The sequence below is a fragment of the Delphinapterus leucas genome, chromosome 9, assembly GCF_059928025.1.
Source record: "Delphinapterus leucas isolate spDelLeu-1000000601 "Yukka" chromosome 9, BTC_Dleu_Yukka2, whole genome shotgun sequence".
In the NCBI taxonomy this organism is placed as follows: Eukaryota; Metazoa; Chordata; class Mammalia; order Artiodactyla; family Monodontidae; genus Delphinapterus; species Delphinapterus leucas.
In genome coordinates, this window is record NC_143137.1 from 67,339,978 (window position 1) to 67,355,300 (window position 15,323).

At 33.2% G+C, this 15,323-nt stretch overlaps 1 protein-coding gene across 1 annotated transcript in view; it reads right to left on the reverse strand.

Annotated features, from left to right (window-relative positions):
- DGKB (diacylglycerol kinase beta) overlaps positions 1–15,323 on the reverse strand; it is a 57,347-nt gene that overhangs the window by 9,254 nt on the left and 32,770 nt on the right. Inside the window, exons 4-5 of the mRNA XM_089917091.1 lie at positions 9,720–9,769; positions 1,978–2,097 (exon numbers count right to left, since the gene is read on the reverse strand). Of these exons, the coding sequence (XP_089773217.1) occupies positions 1,978–2,097; positions 9,720–9,769 (170 nt within the window). The remainder of the gene's footprint in view (positions 1–1,977; positions 2,098–9,719; positions 9,770–15,323) is intronic.

Here is a 15,323-nt window from a genome sequence, read left to right on the forward strand (position 1 = left end):
GAATATAAAGTAAATTATGTATCATTAACCTGATGGACATTAATGGCAAAGAATTGTCATTCCGTTGAAATAAAGTTACTGCTACACTAGAAACTGATGAGGTACATTGTATTTGTTTAAAATATTTTTAGTTAAATCCACATAGATTTGTGGACTATATTTACCAATGCTATTTTCTTAATTTCACAAATATATGTATTTATGAATAAAACTAAATAATTTCTAAGTAATATTTTCCAAAAGAAAACATTATTTCAAAATCTGTGATATTAAAAATATAGATGACACTATCTCCATTTCTGTACTTTCCTGTCCAACTCTCAACTACCAAATGATTTACTTACTTCTTTCATTCTCTCATACAAGAATTTCCATAAATATTTAGAATAAAAACATTTTATCTTTAAAAATATAAAACTCCCTTTGGGAACCATTATCAATAGAATTTCTTGAATAGTCATTTGTCAACTATTTTTCAGTATAGAATATACACCAAACCTTACAAAGTTAACATTTAGTCAGTTTTCTTTCTGTTTTCTCCCAACAGTCTGATTTACATATGCTTTTGACAGAAGGTATATTAAACAATAAACACATATTTATGATACAAAGATATATAGTAAGTTATTACAAAAGATACTAGGTTATGTATAGTATAAGAACATCAGATACAGGAAGTATTGCTTCATTAATTTGTAAAAAGTAGAAATATGTATCTATTAACAATAAGGTCTATATTAGTTTTGTTTTAATAAATTATTTACTTTAAGGGTAATTTCCTATTTATCATCTATTAGTAATTTTTCTTTTCCTGCCTCTGACCATGTCTAAAATCCCATGGGCCTCATGAAGGCTAAGATTAACCTGAATGTAAACGAATTTGAAGATCCAGGTGAACTGGAGACAAATTCTACCATCTGAAACCCATTTATATATTCCCAAACCCACATGTAAATATGTACAAACCTAATTTTATATACTCTCACATGTTTTACAAACACAGACTGCAAGATCTCTTGAGAACTCTTTAAAAAAAATTGGTGTCTTGAGTAACTGTGGTATATAGTCTTGAATCTGAAAAATCATTATTGCTGGTAACAGGAAGCATGAAAAATGTGGAGGTCAGCAGCAAAGTGGTGGACATTACATTCTTGCATCTCAAAACTCTAAATATTCTATGTGTCAGGGTGCTCTCCATCAGTAATACTCTTTGAATCTAAGTATAAATTTTACTATACTCATGTTATAGTTAATTCTTATTTATTAAGCCAAGTATAAAAATCTAGCGTTGACTCATTGGATTTTTAAATTAACTATTACTAAAATTCACACGAAGCCGGGGCAGCAAGATTTGGACTCAAAGTCACAATCATATCACATTCTGATCTTATATTGATCTACTTTATCCCCCAAACCACCAGTTTTAATTACCACTGGAGGCAATGATATAAGAAAACTTCGACAGGCTTAGAAGGAAGAACTTTGACAGACTGTTGATATGTAAGGAAAACATTTACACACACACACACGCACACGCACACGCACACGCACACACACGCATATATACTCAACCACCTCTATATATAATTGGCTCCCCCAAGTATGGGTTTGGTTATTAATAAAATAGATCTTCATGGGGAGGGGGAGCACAGAATGCAATAATACTGGGATGTTTCTTCCATTAGATAAAATAAGGTCAATGTTTTCTTTTAAGAAGATTGCACTTTAAATAGTGGGAAAAAAGAGAGAGATTATGTATTAAATAATACGGTAATACCTAAAAAGAATTAATATATTCGTGGCAAGTATTACTATACAAGGAGTTATTGTTAACTTGTACTGTGACATACGTATTAGAAGCAGGCACTCACTATATACTTAATGGTAGAAAATAGCCAGATGAATTTATAATCAAAATGTATAAAAGAGAACCCCACTGACTTACCACCAGGCCACCCCCTCTCTGTAAATGCTTACATTTTCTAAGCCCAGGAGCACAAGAAGTGGAATTGTGGTCATGCCTCCTTGAATCCATTCCTCCAGAGAGACTGTTCCATCATGATCATAGTCAATTTCTTCCATCATTTCATGAAGGATCTGGAGAAGAGGAGATGAGGAAAAACTTGAAATAAATCAATAAAATAAATTTCATATGACACAACAAAGTATTGCACTGAATTGGTTATAATAAACTGTGACTAGCAGCTAGGTAGAGAGTTGAGGTAAATATCTAAATAACTCGGTACCATGTTAATCCTATTATTGAGCATATAGTAGCTTTGCTATGATTTCAAAAACCTGACTACTTACACTGATCAGCTTTTATAAATAAACGCTTAACTTATTAATATTTTGTCACTGGATGGTACAGCTTCAACAAGAAGGTATCTCTAAGCATGAAAGTGATCTTTAATTGCTTTCTCTAGATTACTTTAAAAAATTCAAATATATGCCAGACAATGACAGACCAAATTAACTTCACGGCAAAGAGCTGAAATAATTCTTCGCTAAGTGGTGTGGGGCGGAGGAATTAAGTTGCTTTTAACTGCCTATCAGACCTTAATGGAGCCAAGAAGTTAAACAATCAAATAATTTTTTGAGTAGATTTCTTTTCTAAGGAAGACTTGCACAGAGTGTCCTAAAGTGTTCTCCGTAGTGTCTGTTTGTAATATATTTATCACTCGGCTGCATAGCACTAATATTAGCTGTTAATTCGAAGGGTTGTTGTGAGGTCAAAGGTGCTAATACATTATAAGTATCTTTGAAGAGTATCTAGCATATATAGTAAGTGTAAAATAGGTGTTGTTAGTGTTATATTAGCAGAAATTATATTTGCTAATATATATTACCCAAACATATTACCCCTGGCTGCTGGGAAGGCAAAGTACCTCCCATCTAATGGCACCAAAGTGGCAAACATGGTAGAATGCAGTGAAGGAAGTAACTCACCACATTTATCTAATATGGAGCTTTTAATCAACTTGAAAAAAGAAAGAAGTACAGAGAGCATTAGAAGAAAAATTTGAAAAGGTGCAATAAATGGAATAACTTGATATGCGGACAGAAGTATTATTTGCCTCAACATCCCTGAACTTAGTGGATTGGTGTCTTTCCTCAGCAAGTTTTTAAAAATCAGATTATTTTCCTTCATTGAAACAAACTTATCTATAGGTAGCAGAAAGAGACTCTTTGGAACAAAGTGATGTTCAAATAATTATTTCATCACACTCAAAATGAAAGACAAGGGAAATCATTTAGAATTGGGCAAAATGGCATAAGGTCTCATTAAAAGGCCCTCCCCCTTGAAGACACTCTGATGAACCAGCAGAAATGAACAAATGAGGAGAGAAGTAAAACACAGAGTGTTTGTTTCAGAGGGCTGATACTTTCATACTGTACTTAATAAATCTAATGGTAGAACCTGGGTTAGTTTTTAAAAACTCCCTTCGAGGGCATCTCAGTCTACCCTGAGCCATTAACCTGAAATGTACAATTCTCTTTAGTTACTATGCAAACTTACCAGGAGTCAGACAACGTGTACAAATGTACGCATGTGTTTAAAATGGGGAGAGCTGCTGAATCATCAGGCAGGATGAGGCAGTTACTATGACAGCAAACAGCCGTCTTTTATCTTTACTCTTTATACTGTCCACAGAAAGGGCAGACATGTCAGTATGTGTCACAAATGACTAATAATGCTATATAGCTTTTTATTTGTATTTTCCAGTAGGTATTTTTCCTAATTAGACTGCCCAACCACTAACTGTTCCTTCTTTAGAGCATCCAGATCCCTCTTTTCTCAAACCCCCCACCGCCAAATATGGTGATGTGGTGGTGCCTCCTTCTGCTTTCAAAGCTGATTGAAAAAGACCCCCTTCCCTCTATTACTCCAGTGAGGACAAGAGCCTTGACTGATAGGTGAATTATATTCACATGAACATAAAAGTGCATGTATCTTTTACATTTACAATGTTGTGTTTTACGTTAACATAACCAGAAAAGGCAGCAGAACTTATGAGTCCTTTGATTTCAGTGAAAATAGTATTAAGATGAATCAAACGGTATTCTTAGAATTAAATACGTCACCATCTACTTTATTATTCCATATGCATACTGCAATTCTGTTAATGATACCCGCCACTCATCATGTGCACAGCATGTGTGTTTCCATGTTCAAAAATAAAAAAAGGAAAAAGAAAAATCAGCTGAGTTAAAACTTGGAAAACCCTAATCCGAGTAAGAAAGGTGCTCTCCCTTTCCATGACATTGCATTGACTTTGTTGTACTTTAACCGCATTAGTTTGCAAAGCAAGGGAAAAGCTATCAGACCGCTCCTATCACATAATCATGCCATTACCATGCTGTTGACTGCATAAATGTGAATTTATGTGGTTAAATAGGCTCTTTGAATTCATACAAAATGTAAACCATTTACATAAAATTGATTTGTATTTACTTAATTAACGTACAATATGCTAAACTTAGTCGGTTTCAAAGAGAAACTAAAATCAATAATAATATTCTCCCCCAAATATTCCTGTGGCCAAAGTAAAAGTTGCGAATCATGTTTGTTTTAATACACATTTGAATGATGTTGTAGCTTTGGTATAAATCTATTGAAAATAAGAGGTTTTTAATGCTCTTATAGGCATTGTTAGATACTATTTCTTGAAACAATTTGATTAAAGTTTCCTAGCTCAATCTTTAACTAGCTGCAGAGTTTTGGGCAAGTAACTAACATTTTGGGGCCTCCCAGCAAGCCCGCTCCTGGGCATATATCCAGACAAAACTATAACTCGAAAAGATATATGCACCCCTATGTTCAGAGCAGCACTATTTACAATAGCCAGGACATGGAAGTGACCTAAGTGTCCACCAACAGATGAATGGATAAAGAAGATGTGGTACATATATACAATGGAATATTACTCAGACAAAAAAAGAATGAAATAATGCCACTGGAGCAACATGGATAGAGCTAGAGATTATAATACTAAGCGAAGTAAGCCTGACAAAGAGACAAATACCATATGATATCACTTATATGTGGAATCTAAAATATGACACAAATGAACTTAACTACAAAACAGAAACAGACTCACAGACATAGAGAACAGACTTGTGGCTGTCAAGGGGGAGGTGGGTGGGGAGGGATGGATTGGGAGTTTGGGGTTAGCAGATACAAACTATTATATATAGAATGGATAAACAACAAGGTCCCACTGTATAGCACAGGGAACTATATTCAATATCCTGTGATAAACCAGAATGGAAAAGAATATGAAAAAGAATGTGTGTGTGTATATATATATATATATATATATATATATATATATATACACACATTCTATATTCCCCAAATGGGAATATAGTTTTATATATATATATATATATATAACTGAATCACTTTGCTGTACAGTAGAAATTAACACAACATTGTAAAGCAACTATACTTTAATAAAATAAATGAAAAAAAATTGGGGGTCTCAATTTCCTCATCTGTAAAATGAATAAAATAGTAGTATCTACCTTGTAGAGTTATGAGCCTTAAATAACACATATGCAAAGATAACAGTGCACTGTGCATAGTAAACCATCATTAGTGTCTTCTTAATCGCCTTCATCCTCTTTTAGACTGAATATTTTAGCTATTTCCATATAAGGAAAATCATGGCGATCATAAAAAACATGTCAGTTCTGACTTTCTTGTGGCATGGTATGACCTTAGCAGTGTCATCGGCAGCTTCTGTTCACCTACACCTCTATTAGACTACCATGCAAATTAATTTCCATGAGGAAGAAAAGCAAAAGTTATTATCACTAAGGGCTTCAGAAAACCACATATACTTTTTCTTGTTCAGAATCCACTTCAGCTATTGATTAGAAATAGTAACTTAGAGTTATCAAAAGACATATACACACTATTATATATAAAATAGAAAACTAATAAGGACCTACTGTATAGCACAGGGAACTCTACTCAATACTCTGTAATGACCTATATGGGAAAAGAATCTAACAAAGAGTGGATACATGTATACGTACAACTGATGCACTTTGCTGTACACCTGAAACTAACACAACATTGTAAATCAACTATACTCCAATAAAAAATTTTTAAAAAATCAAATGCCAGTAATATATTAGGATTGCAAAAAAGATGAAAGAGAAAGGGGTCTTCTAGAATGTAGCCAACAGTTAAATCATTCCTATACCTACTGGATTAAGTTCAGTGACGTCCCATTCCAGGTACTCTGCCACATGCATCATCTGACTGATGATATTTTCTAGTTCCTGGAGGAGAGGGAAGGGGAGGGGAGGGAGGGAGGGAAGGAAGGAGAGGGAAAATCAATACAAGGTCTTAGTGAGTTCTTCAACTTTGACTTACAGGAATTGATTTGTTCAACATGTAGCTCAAAAACTAAAGGAGTGAGATGATTAATTTTATATAAAAAGTAAACATATACCTCTGCATTTTAAAGGCCTACTTAACTATACATAAAAGAAGAGCCTAAATATACATTCCTTTGTACTTTGTCTAGAAACCTTCACCAGGAGAGGGCACAACTATACAAAGAAAGGTTTTCTTCCAGGAGGAGATTTTTAAGAAATTTTTTGTTTGGAAAGCAGCATCTGATGGAAGTAGGAGCCTGCTTATTTTCACAAAAAGCTGTGATTTTTAAGTACTGAGTATACTGACCCCACAGCTTGAAAACAGGTGTGGAAGGGCGGGAGGAAGGGTTTGAGGGCAGCTGAGAGTTTTATTTTTATTCTGATACACTGAGAACGTATACTGATGGTTCTAGCCATTTACTGGTAAAATTTGCTCTGCTAGAGGTGTTTGGAGGCTAAGTGCATGCAGAGTTTATTTCATGAGGGGATAGAATTTTAGTCTGAATTTTCACATTCTTCTGCTCAACGTCAACTCTTTGAAGAACTGCTGGTTAATATATATGCCTTGGCTAAATAAATTATAACATTTTTTCATACTGATTTATTTAATGTTTTAATTTTTCTGTATCTTCAGAAAAGATTAAACATACTTTGTGAATGCTAATAATTTTAAGGGTAGTCTGTCCATGACAATTAAAAGCGGTATTTCATAGTATGATAATTTAAAATATAAGAAGTATAAAGAATAAGGCTTGAAAGTATATTAATAAAATTTATTCTACTAAAACCTCTGATCTAATGTACGTGCATAATATGCATAAAATGAAGAAGAAAATATAGTAAAAGAGGGGTTTTTTTGGGGGGGATTCATGGATCCCTCTGAGAAGCTGATGAAAGCTACACTCTCTCTCTCCAAAAAAATATATATGGGGGCTTCCCTGGTGGCGCAGTGGTTGAGAGTCCGCCTGCCGATGCAGGGGACACGGGTTCATGCCCCGGTCCGGGAAGATCCCACATGCCGCGGGGCGGCTGGGCCCGTGAGCCATGGCCGCTGAGCCTGCACGTCCGGAGCCTGTGCTCCGCAACGGGAGAGGCCACAACAGTGAGAGGCCCACGTACCGCAAAAAAAAAAAAAAAAAAAAAAAAAAAAAAATATATATATATATATATATATGAAATCACGAAAATGTTATATAACACAGGTCATCACAGAAACAATGCAAATATAAATGTGTTTATTACAGATGAGAAAAATTTTAAACACTAATCCCTTGCAATTAGAGGCTAGAAGTGTGTGTGTGTGTGTGTGTGTGTGTGTAACTAATCTTCCAGTTACTTTATCTTTGCTTATATATGCCTCAATGGTTTGGAACTGTTAAAGTCTCTGGATATGTTTGGAGGAACAGAAGCTATTTTTGGTGGACTATTGTATACACATGTGGTACTAGATAAGTCATTTAACCTGTCTAAGTTTCCTCAACAGTAAAATGGGTATTCTAATAGTACCTAGTTCATAGAGTTGCTACCAAGATTAAATATGCTGTTATATGAAATACATTTATCTTATCTGGCACAAGTGATCAATAAACATTAACTAGCATTATTAGACATACTGGTCATTTCTCAAAGTATTAATTTTCTTCTGTTGTGTCTCCAGTATATGAACATAGCCTTTAAATTTCAAAGACAAATGATATCAGAAGGTGTGCTTCCTACCTGACAGTGAAGGAAATATCCTGGGGCAGTAAGTTATATGGAGAAAATCACAGAAATTAAATCCAGACCTTTATTTTAAAAAAGACTAATTTAATCATAAACAAACTTATTTATCCTCAGCTCATTGTTTAATATTGGGAATAAGTTATAAATATTGCTAGTAATCTACTATATGTTAACCAAAAAATGGCCAGAGACCAAGAAAAGCATTTGACTAAATTTTCTAATCAGCTGCCAACCCATGGCTAAGAGCCTAGTAAAGAAACATTGTTTTAATTTAATTAAAAAGAAAAAGAAAACAAATCTGCATTAAAAATATAATTTGCATTAGTGTAGTCAGAAATGTTACAATAAGCATATTGACATATGCAGAAGAAATCTAAACTTCTAGCCGTGAAATGCTACCAGAAAATGAGCAAATGTATCATGTTGTTTAATATTCCTAAGTGGAAAACTGAACACTACTAGGCACTTAAAAATAACAGCATTTGAAAAATTAGAAAGACCCTAACATAAGAAATCCCACAATCACAGCATCAATTCAGATTGGTGGTCATTTCCTAGAGTAGGAATTATATATTTTTATCTCTTTCTGGAGAAGCGAATGCACCATTATCCTACTCAGTGTTACATAAATATGTCTCTAACTTCACTGCTTTGCTTGTAACAGTCTGTTTGAGTTCTGCCATAGAGGGACATATCAGATGATGAGAGAAACTCATTATCAGAAATAATGTTTATTTTAATCAATATTAAATATATCAAAACATTTGTTTTTACATGTACCTATGTACTTCAAAATTTCCATAATGTGACACTTACTCTTTTGTTAATATTCTTATATTACCTTCATAGAACAGGACATGATATAATATACAAAATGTTAAATAGAAAATACATCATTGGTGGAAACTGAGATGGATATACTCAGGAGGCCCTGATTTGAGAACTAAGAGTCTAACTTCTCCTCTGAAAACTGTCAATGATTTGCATATACTACAAATAAAATAAACATTTAATTATTACTTTCTGTGAGATGGTATTTTTCTTCTATTGATTTTTATGAGTAAAATTATAGATAGAGTGCAAGTTGGATTTAAAATCGGATGAGAAGGGAAGTTTGCCAAAGCAGTTTTAAATATAATTACCCATTTCATCAACATATGTGAGTAACAGTACTTAAAAAGTGGGAAAATAATAAAATGATTGAATCAACTTCATAATTCCTTTAAATTCTACCTGTATTCTTGATACTTTCCTATATATGTGTGTGTATATATATATATACACACACACACACACATTTTTTTTCTTTTTACATCAATGGTCTCATCTTTCTCTTATATTTTATTCAGACAGGGTTGAAGTCTTTTTTATCTTTCTGTACATAAAAAGTCACTTTTTTGTAGTAAAATTATTCAATAGAACAGCTGTAATCCTACCAGTTTCCTCAGATCACTTGCTTTCAAAAAGTCAGATGATGAAAATGCTGTGTGAGTGCATGGAAATTATATTGTATCTTCTGTGGTAATAGCTATAAATTTATTCATTGCATTTTTCAGAACAAACTACTTTGAAATTTTCACAGAAAATTTGAAGAAAAAAATTACCGAGCTGTCCAGGAAGCCATTTCCATCCGTGTCATAGAGGCGAAACATAACTAGAAATAAAAGAGGTGTTGAAAAAAAGATTATAGGTGAGTAAGATCAATGCTAGAATAAGGCATATTCTTTAAAATTTATTTTCTGTCAAAAACAAATACTACTAAATCCCTCCCCTCCTCAAAGCGATTAATTTTGGGAACATTTCTCAAGCTTAAAGATGAAGTAATCATTAATAAAAATACTGGATATCAGATATAAATTCTACCAATTTTTGTTATATAGCTAGAAAACACTAAAAAGTGCTATTGTCTGTTCAAATTTGTATTACAAGATCATTAAATGGAAATTCAAAATAACAGAAGAGAAGGAATTCAGACATTCAGAGTCTGAATATTAAAGGACAGAGTGGATAAGAAGAAATAACTAATTCAGAGGTCTGGAAATCAATTATAATTTGGAATCTACCATCCACTGTTATGTGAGCTTAGTCAAATGCTGTTTTCTTATCTATAAAATAAGGATAATCACCCTGTCATAAGACACACATTTGTTAGGGATAGGGGTTAAGAGGTATAAACGACTATGCATAAAATAAACTATAAGGATATACTGTACAAGGCAAGAAATATAGCCAATATTTTATAATAATTATAAATGGCGTATAAACTTTAAAAACTGTGAATCACTATGTTGCACATCTGAAACTTACATAATGTTGTAAGTCAGCTGGATATATATACGTATATGTATAACTGATTCACTTTGCTGTACACCTGAAACTAACACAACATTGTAAATCAACTATACTCCAATGAAAATTAAAAAAAAAAAGACATTTGTTGTGAAAGTGAGATGATACACACAAAGGTGTATCAAAAGCTGTAGGTCACTACACAAATATAAGCCATTGTTTTGATTAATCCTTAAGCAGTATGGGAAAGGAAAAATTAGTGCAAAATAAGGGAATTTTCCTGATAGGGGATGCAAAGACATAAATGGCATTATTATCATGGGTATAATGGTGTATTTGTTTAAATCGGAGATGTAGTTTCATAGGGTAACCACTCTTTGAACTAATCAAATGAGGAAAAAGACACTATTGGCTCTGTGCTAGGGAGCTCAGGAAAGCAGGATGGCAGAGGTCCATGCCCGGCCTGAGGATTCCCTTGTATAATTCACACACCACCAGGAGACTACAGAAGAGGCTGCAGGTGCCGTTTTGAGATAAACAGAGAAGAATGGCACAGCTGTAAAAATAGAGGAGTGGAAATGAGGGTTTGTGTTGGGTTTGTATAATTTCCTGGAGAGTCTTGATGTCTGAGGTCTATAATATTAACCAAAGACACTGACAACTAGGAGACATAATTATGCAATGACCTTAATCTGTAACTCATTGTTATTTTTATATTTAAAAATAAGTATTATATTTCAAAAATTCTAAGATATTTATAAGATGCAAAACTAGTCTGCACATCACTAAAAGGAAAAAAATGCTGCCAATCTAGCTAATGTGTTCTATTTGCTGTAAAATGGAAACAGACTTTAAAGATGTTGAAATGTAAGGGGAAATGTATACCTATTGAATTAAAGGATAGAATGTTAGGTTTGCTAAAGAATGTAAATATCTTGATTTGCAAACCATGATAACTGTTCTCTGTTATATATTAAATGAGAATAAAATTCAGAAAGAAAGAAAGAAACAAACAAAAAAATTTACCACAACATGGATACTAAGCATTTCAAGATTTTCTAGTGTAGCATAAAATGGTAAAAATACCTTTTTAAGTGGCAAAAATTCATACACCATTCAGAGAAGGGGTTAAGTACCAGGAACAAGGCAAGGACTTCCAAAACCTAACTATATTTTAGAATGAGGGATGCTTGTGACTCTGTTAATCCTTATTGGAGTAAATGACTGCTAAACCATTTCATACAGCTCAGGTATATGGACATTTACTTATGTCTACTGGTGATTCTTGTTGGAAACATGAGCTCAAAGACGTACACACAAGTGGGGTGGGTGTGTGGTACCTGTCATTCATTTTGGGCAGCATCTGAAACATCTTCCTAAATTCTGAAAGCCAGACTTTATAAAGCACAATAACAGATGAAAGGCCAGATACCTTCCTTTACTAGCCTGACTTGAAAATAGGGTTTGCACATGACCCAGCCTCTACCAATCAGAAACACAAGCCCAGATGATTAATCAGATGCTAGTGACCCAAGAAAAAAGGGGCTTCACAGAATCCATGCTGATGAGAGGCAGCAGCAACAGCAGTAATTGAAGAAAGGGGTGTGTGACAGGGATGGTAGCACTGAAAGGTGCTCTGTCTGTCCACAAAGAAGCAGTGATGGGTTGTCATATGTAACTATCTTTACTTACAAGTGATATGTTTGTACAATTAGAAAATTCTACTGAATCATCAAAAAGAATTGGAACGTATATATATACATATTTCATATATATATAAGAATTTACATTATGTATATACGTATTAGAACTTATGTAACTGATATGTTATCTATATCTTCTTATTAGAACATATATCATATGTATTATATTTATATTAGAACTTATATAACTATATAATTAGATCTTATATAACATATAGGTTATATGTTTTATATTAGAAATTATATAACATAAATATTAAGACATATATGTTTATATATAAATATACATAAGTATATGTATTTAGTGATATGGTCAGATTAAAAGGTCAGTTGCAGTTTTACATACTAGTGAAGAACAATTAGAAAACGAAACATAAAACATATCATTTATAATAACATCCAAAAACCTAAATATATAAGATAAATTTATCAAGAGTTGGACAAGACCTCTGTGCAAAAAATATAAAACTTCACCAAGAAAAATTATAGAAAACCTATATAAATGAAAAGATGTATTATGTTCATGAATTGGAAGATTCAATATCATTAAAATGTAAATTCTCCACAGATTGTTCTATATAACAGATACAATCTCAATAAAAATACCAGTAGCTTTGTTTTAAATATTAACATGGCTGATTCTAAAACTTACATAAAAATGAAAAAGACTTACGATACCCCAAACAACCCTGAAAAGGGAGAACAAATCAGAAGGATTTACATGACCTGACTTCAAGAGTTGCTAAAGATCAAGTGAATCAAGATAGTGACATGCTGACTAAGGGCTACACAACAGAACAATGGGAAATAGGAATATAGATAGAGATCCACACACTTATGGTCAACAGGGACAAAAGCAATTCCACACACTTATGGTCAACAGGGACAAAAGCAATTCAATGAGATAAGAAAAGTCTTTTCAAAAAATGATGATGGAACAGCTGGATGGATATTCATATTAAAAAAAGTACCTTGACCCTTACTTCACACCAAACATGAACATTAGGTCTAACTGAATTTTAACTTTAAAACTAAAATTTTTTGAAACTAAACTTTAACATTAAAGCAGCGCTATAAACCTTCTAAAAGAAAATACAGGACAATATCTTCATAACCTCAACATAAGCCAATATGAACCATCAAAGATTTTTAAAAAATAGGTAAATTAAACTTCATAAAAATTGGAACTTCTGCTCATCAAAAAGAAAAATAGAAGACTATTAAGAAAATAAATAAGCCAGCTGCAGATTTGAAAAAAAATTTTCAGAACACATATATCTAACAAAGGACTTGTTTCTACAATATATGAGCAAACCCTAGCTCAGTAATAAAATAGCAAACAACCCCATTAGTAAAGAGGCAAAAAATCGAACAGATGCTTCAAAAATGGAAGAGAGGTGAGTAGTCAGTCATAACAAAGTACTCAACATCATCAATCGTAAAGAAAATGGAAATTAAAACCACAATTAGAGACCATCATATGCCTTCTAAAAAGACTCCAGAATTCAAGTTTTTTCCCCAAGACCAGTCTACCAAAGCTGCTTACCTTCTCAGCCTCTAAGGTGCCTAAGAATTTACAGTTTAAAAATACTGGCAAAAGCCTGGCTCCCCGCTCCCAAAAATTTAACCCACAAATCCAACTTGCCTCGATAATTTCCTAAAATTTACAAACAGATTTTTTTAAAAAAAATATTGAGTTTAAATGTTCTAGTTGTTTCTAGCAGAAAAGTTGGTCTGAGAACACTTTACTGTTGTATGAAGTAGAAGCCCTAGTATATTTTTATATTAATTTCTACACACATTAACAGGAGTTAATGGCTGTCTATAAATCCTGTCTAATTCACCAAGGAACAAAGTTGGAGAACTTTATGTTCTAGTTAATAATTATAGCAATAATAAAAACAGTATACATATATTGAGCACTAAGTATCTTGTAGTCTAAATATCACCAATTATAAATCAATGATAAAACTTTTCTTTGATTCCGATGCGAGAGAGGAATTCTAGAACTTTAATTTTCAGAGGTAAGTCTACTTTCCTAATTTAAAATTGTAGTGGGGTCATGCAAAACAAGAAATATTGAACACACATATTTACATTGCCTTTCTACTGAAGGTCCACTACAGTAACAGTAAGGGATGAAACAGGCATAAACCCACAAGTACAAAGAAAACGTGAGAGGAGACAAGAAAAATAAAATTTTAGAAGCTGGAAAACACATGGTGTCTGATGTAGAAACCTGAGAAATATAGACGTAAGCTGGTGGTAAAGAGGAGGCACAGATTCACACAGAAAAGGAAACATAATCTTCATGAAAAGAAATTAGACCTTTAAACACTACCCCTCACAGCTTGCACCTGAGGGTATGCCAGCCCTCTACCTTAAAGCAGACTGGATCTTTGAGCTTTTTAGCAGTCAAGCCACAGGGACTCTGAGTTCAGGGTACTCAGGCATTCTGATGGTAGGGGTCCAATACCAAAGAGTGTAATCATGTGAAAATGGATATACTGAACATTGAGAAATGTTAAGTCCCCTTGCTCATCTCTAATGAGTCAGACTTAAACCTCATCTACCCACCCACCTACCCACAACCACCAAGTAGTTGTTTCAAAATGAAGTAATTTGGAAGAAACCAGCAAAGCAGGGAGAGGGGAACCTTATAAATAAGAGGAAAGACTCAATCGATAAAATAAGAATAATAGCAAATAAGGATGGTGCCGACAACAAAAAGGATTCTCTGTTAAGTGAAAATTATGCTAGAAAGAGTAAAAAAAAAAAAAAAAAGTCATCCTAGATGTAGAAGATGTACCAGATGTCAAATGAAAGACATAAAAGAAAAGAAGTTGGAAAACAGGAAAATTAAAAACTATAATAAGTCAAAGTTCTGTCATGGAGTTTGAACATCTAAAAATAGTGATTTCAGAAAGACTGAACAAGTAAAATAAAGGAGAAGGTAACTAACAATGAAAAGATGAAGGAATAGATGGAGAGCACAAGTTTCCAAACCAGAATTTATGGTGGAGGATTTAGGAATTAGTTAGTTATATAGGAATAAAGAAACTAATCAAATAAAGAGAAAAAAAAGGCAGTTATTAACACCACAGAAAATAAAAATTGTTTGGCTTGGTAAGCCTATAGAACCTTTCCCTTTTAAAAGCATATCTGAATAATACTGATAAAACTTATAGTGATCCTCAAACATTATAATAAGACTAT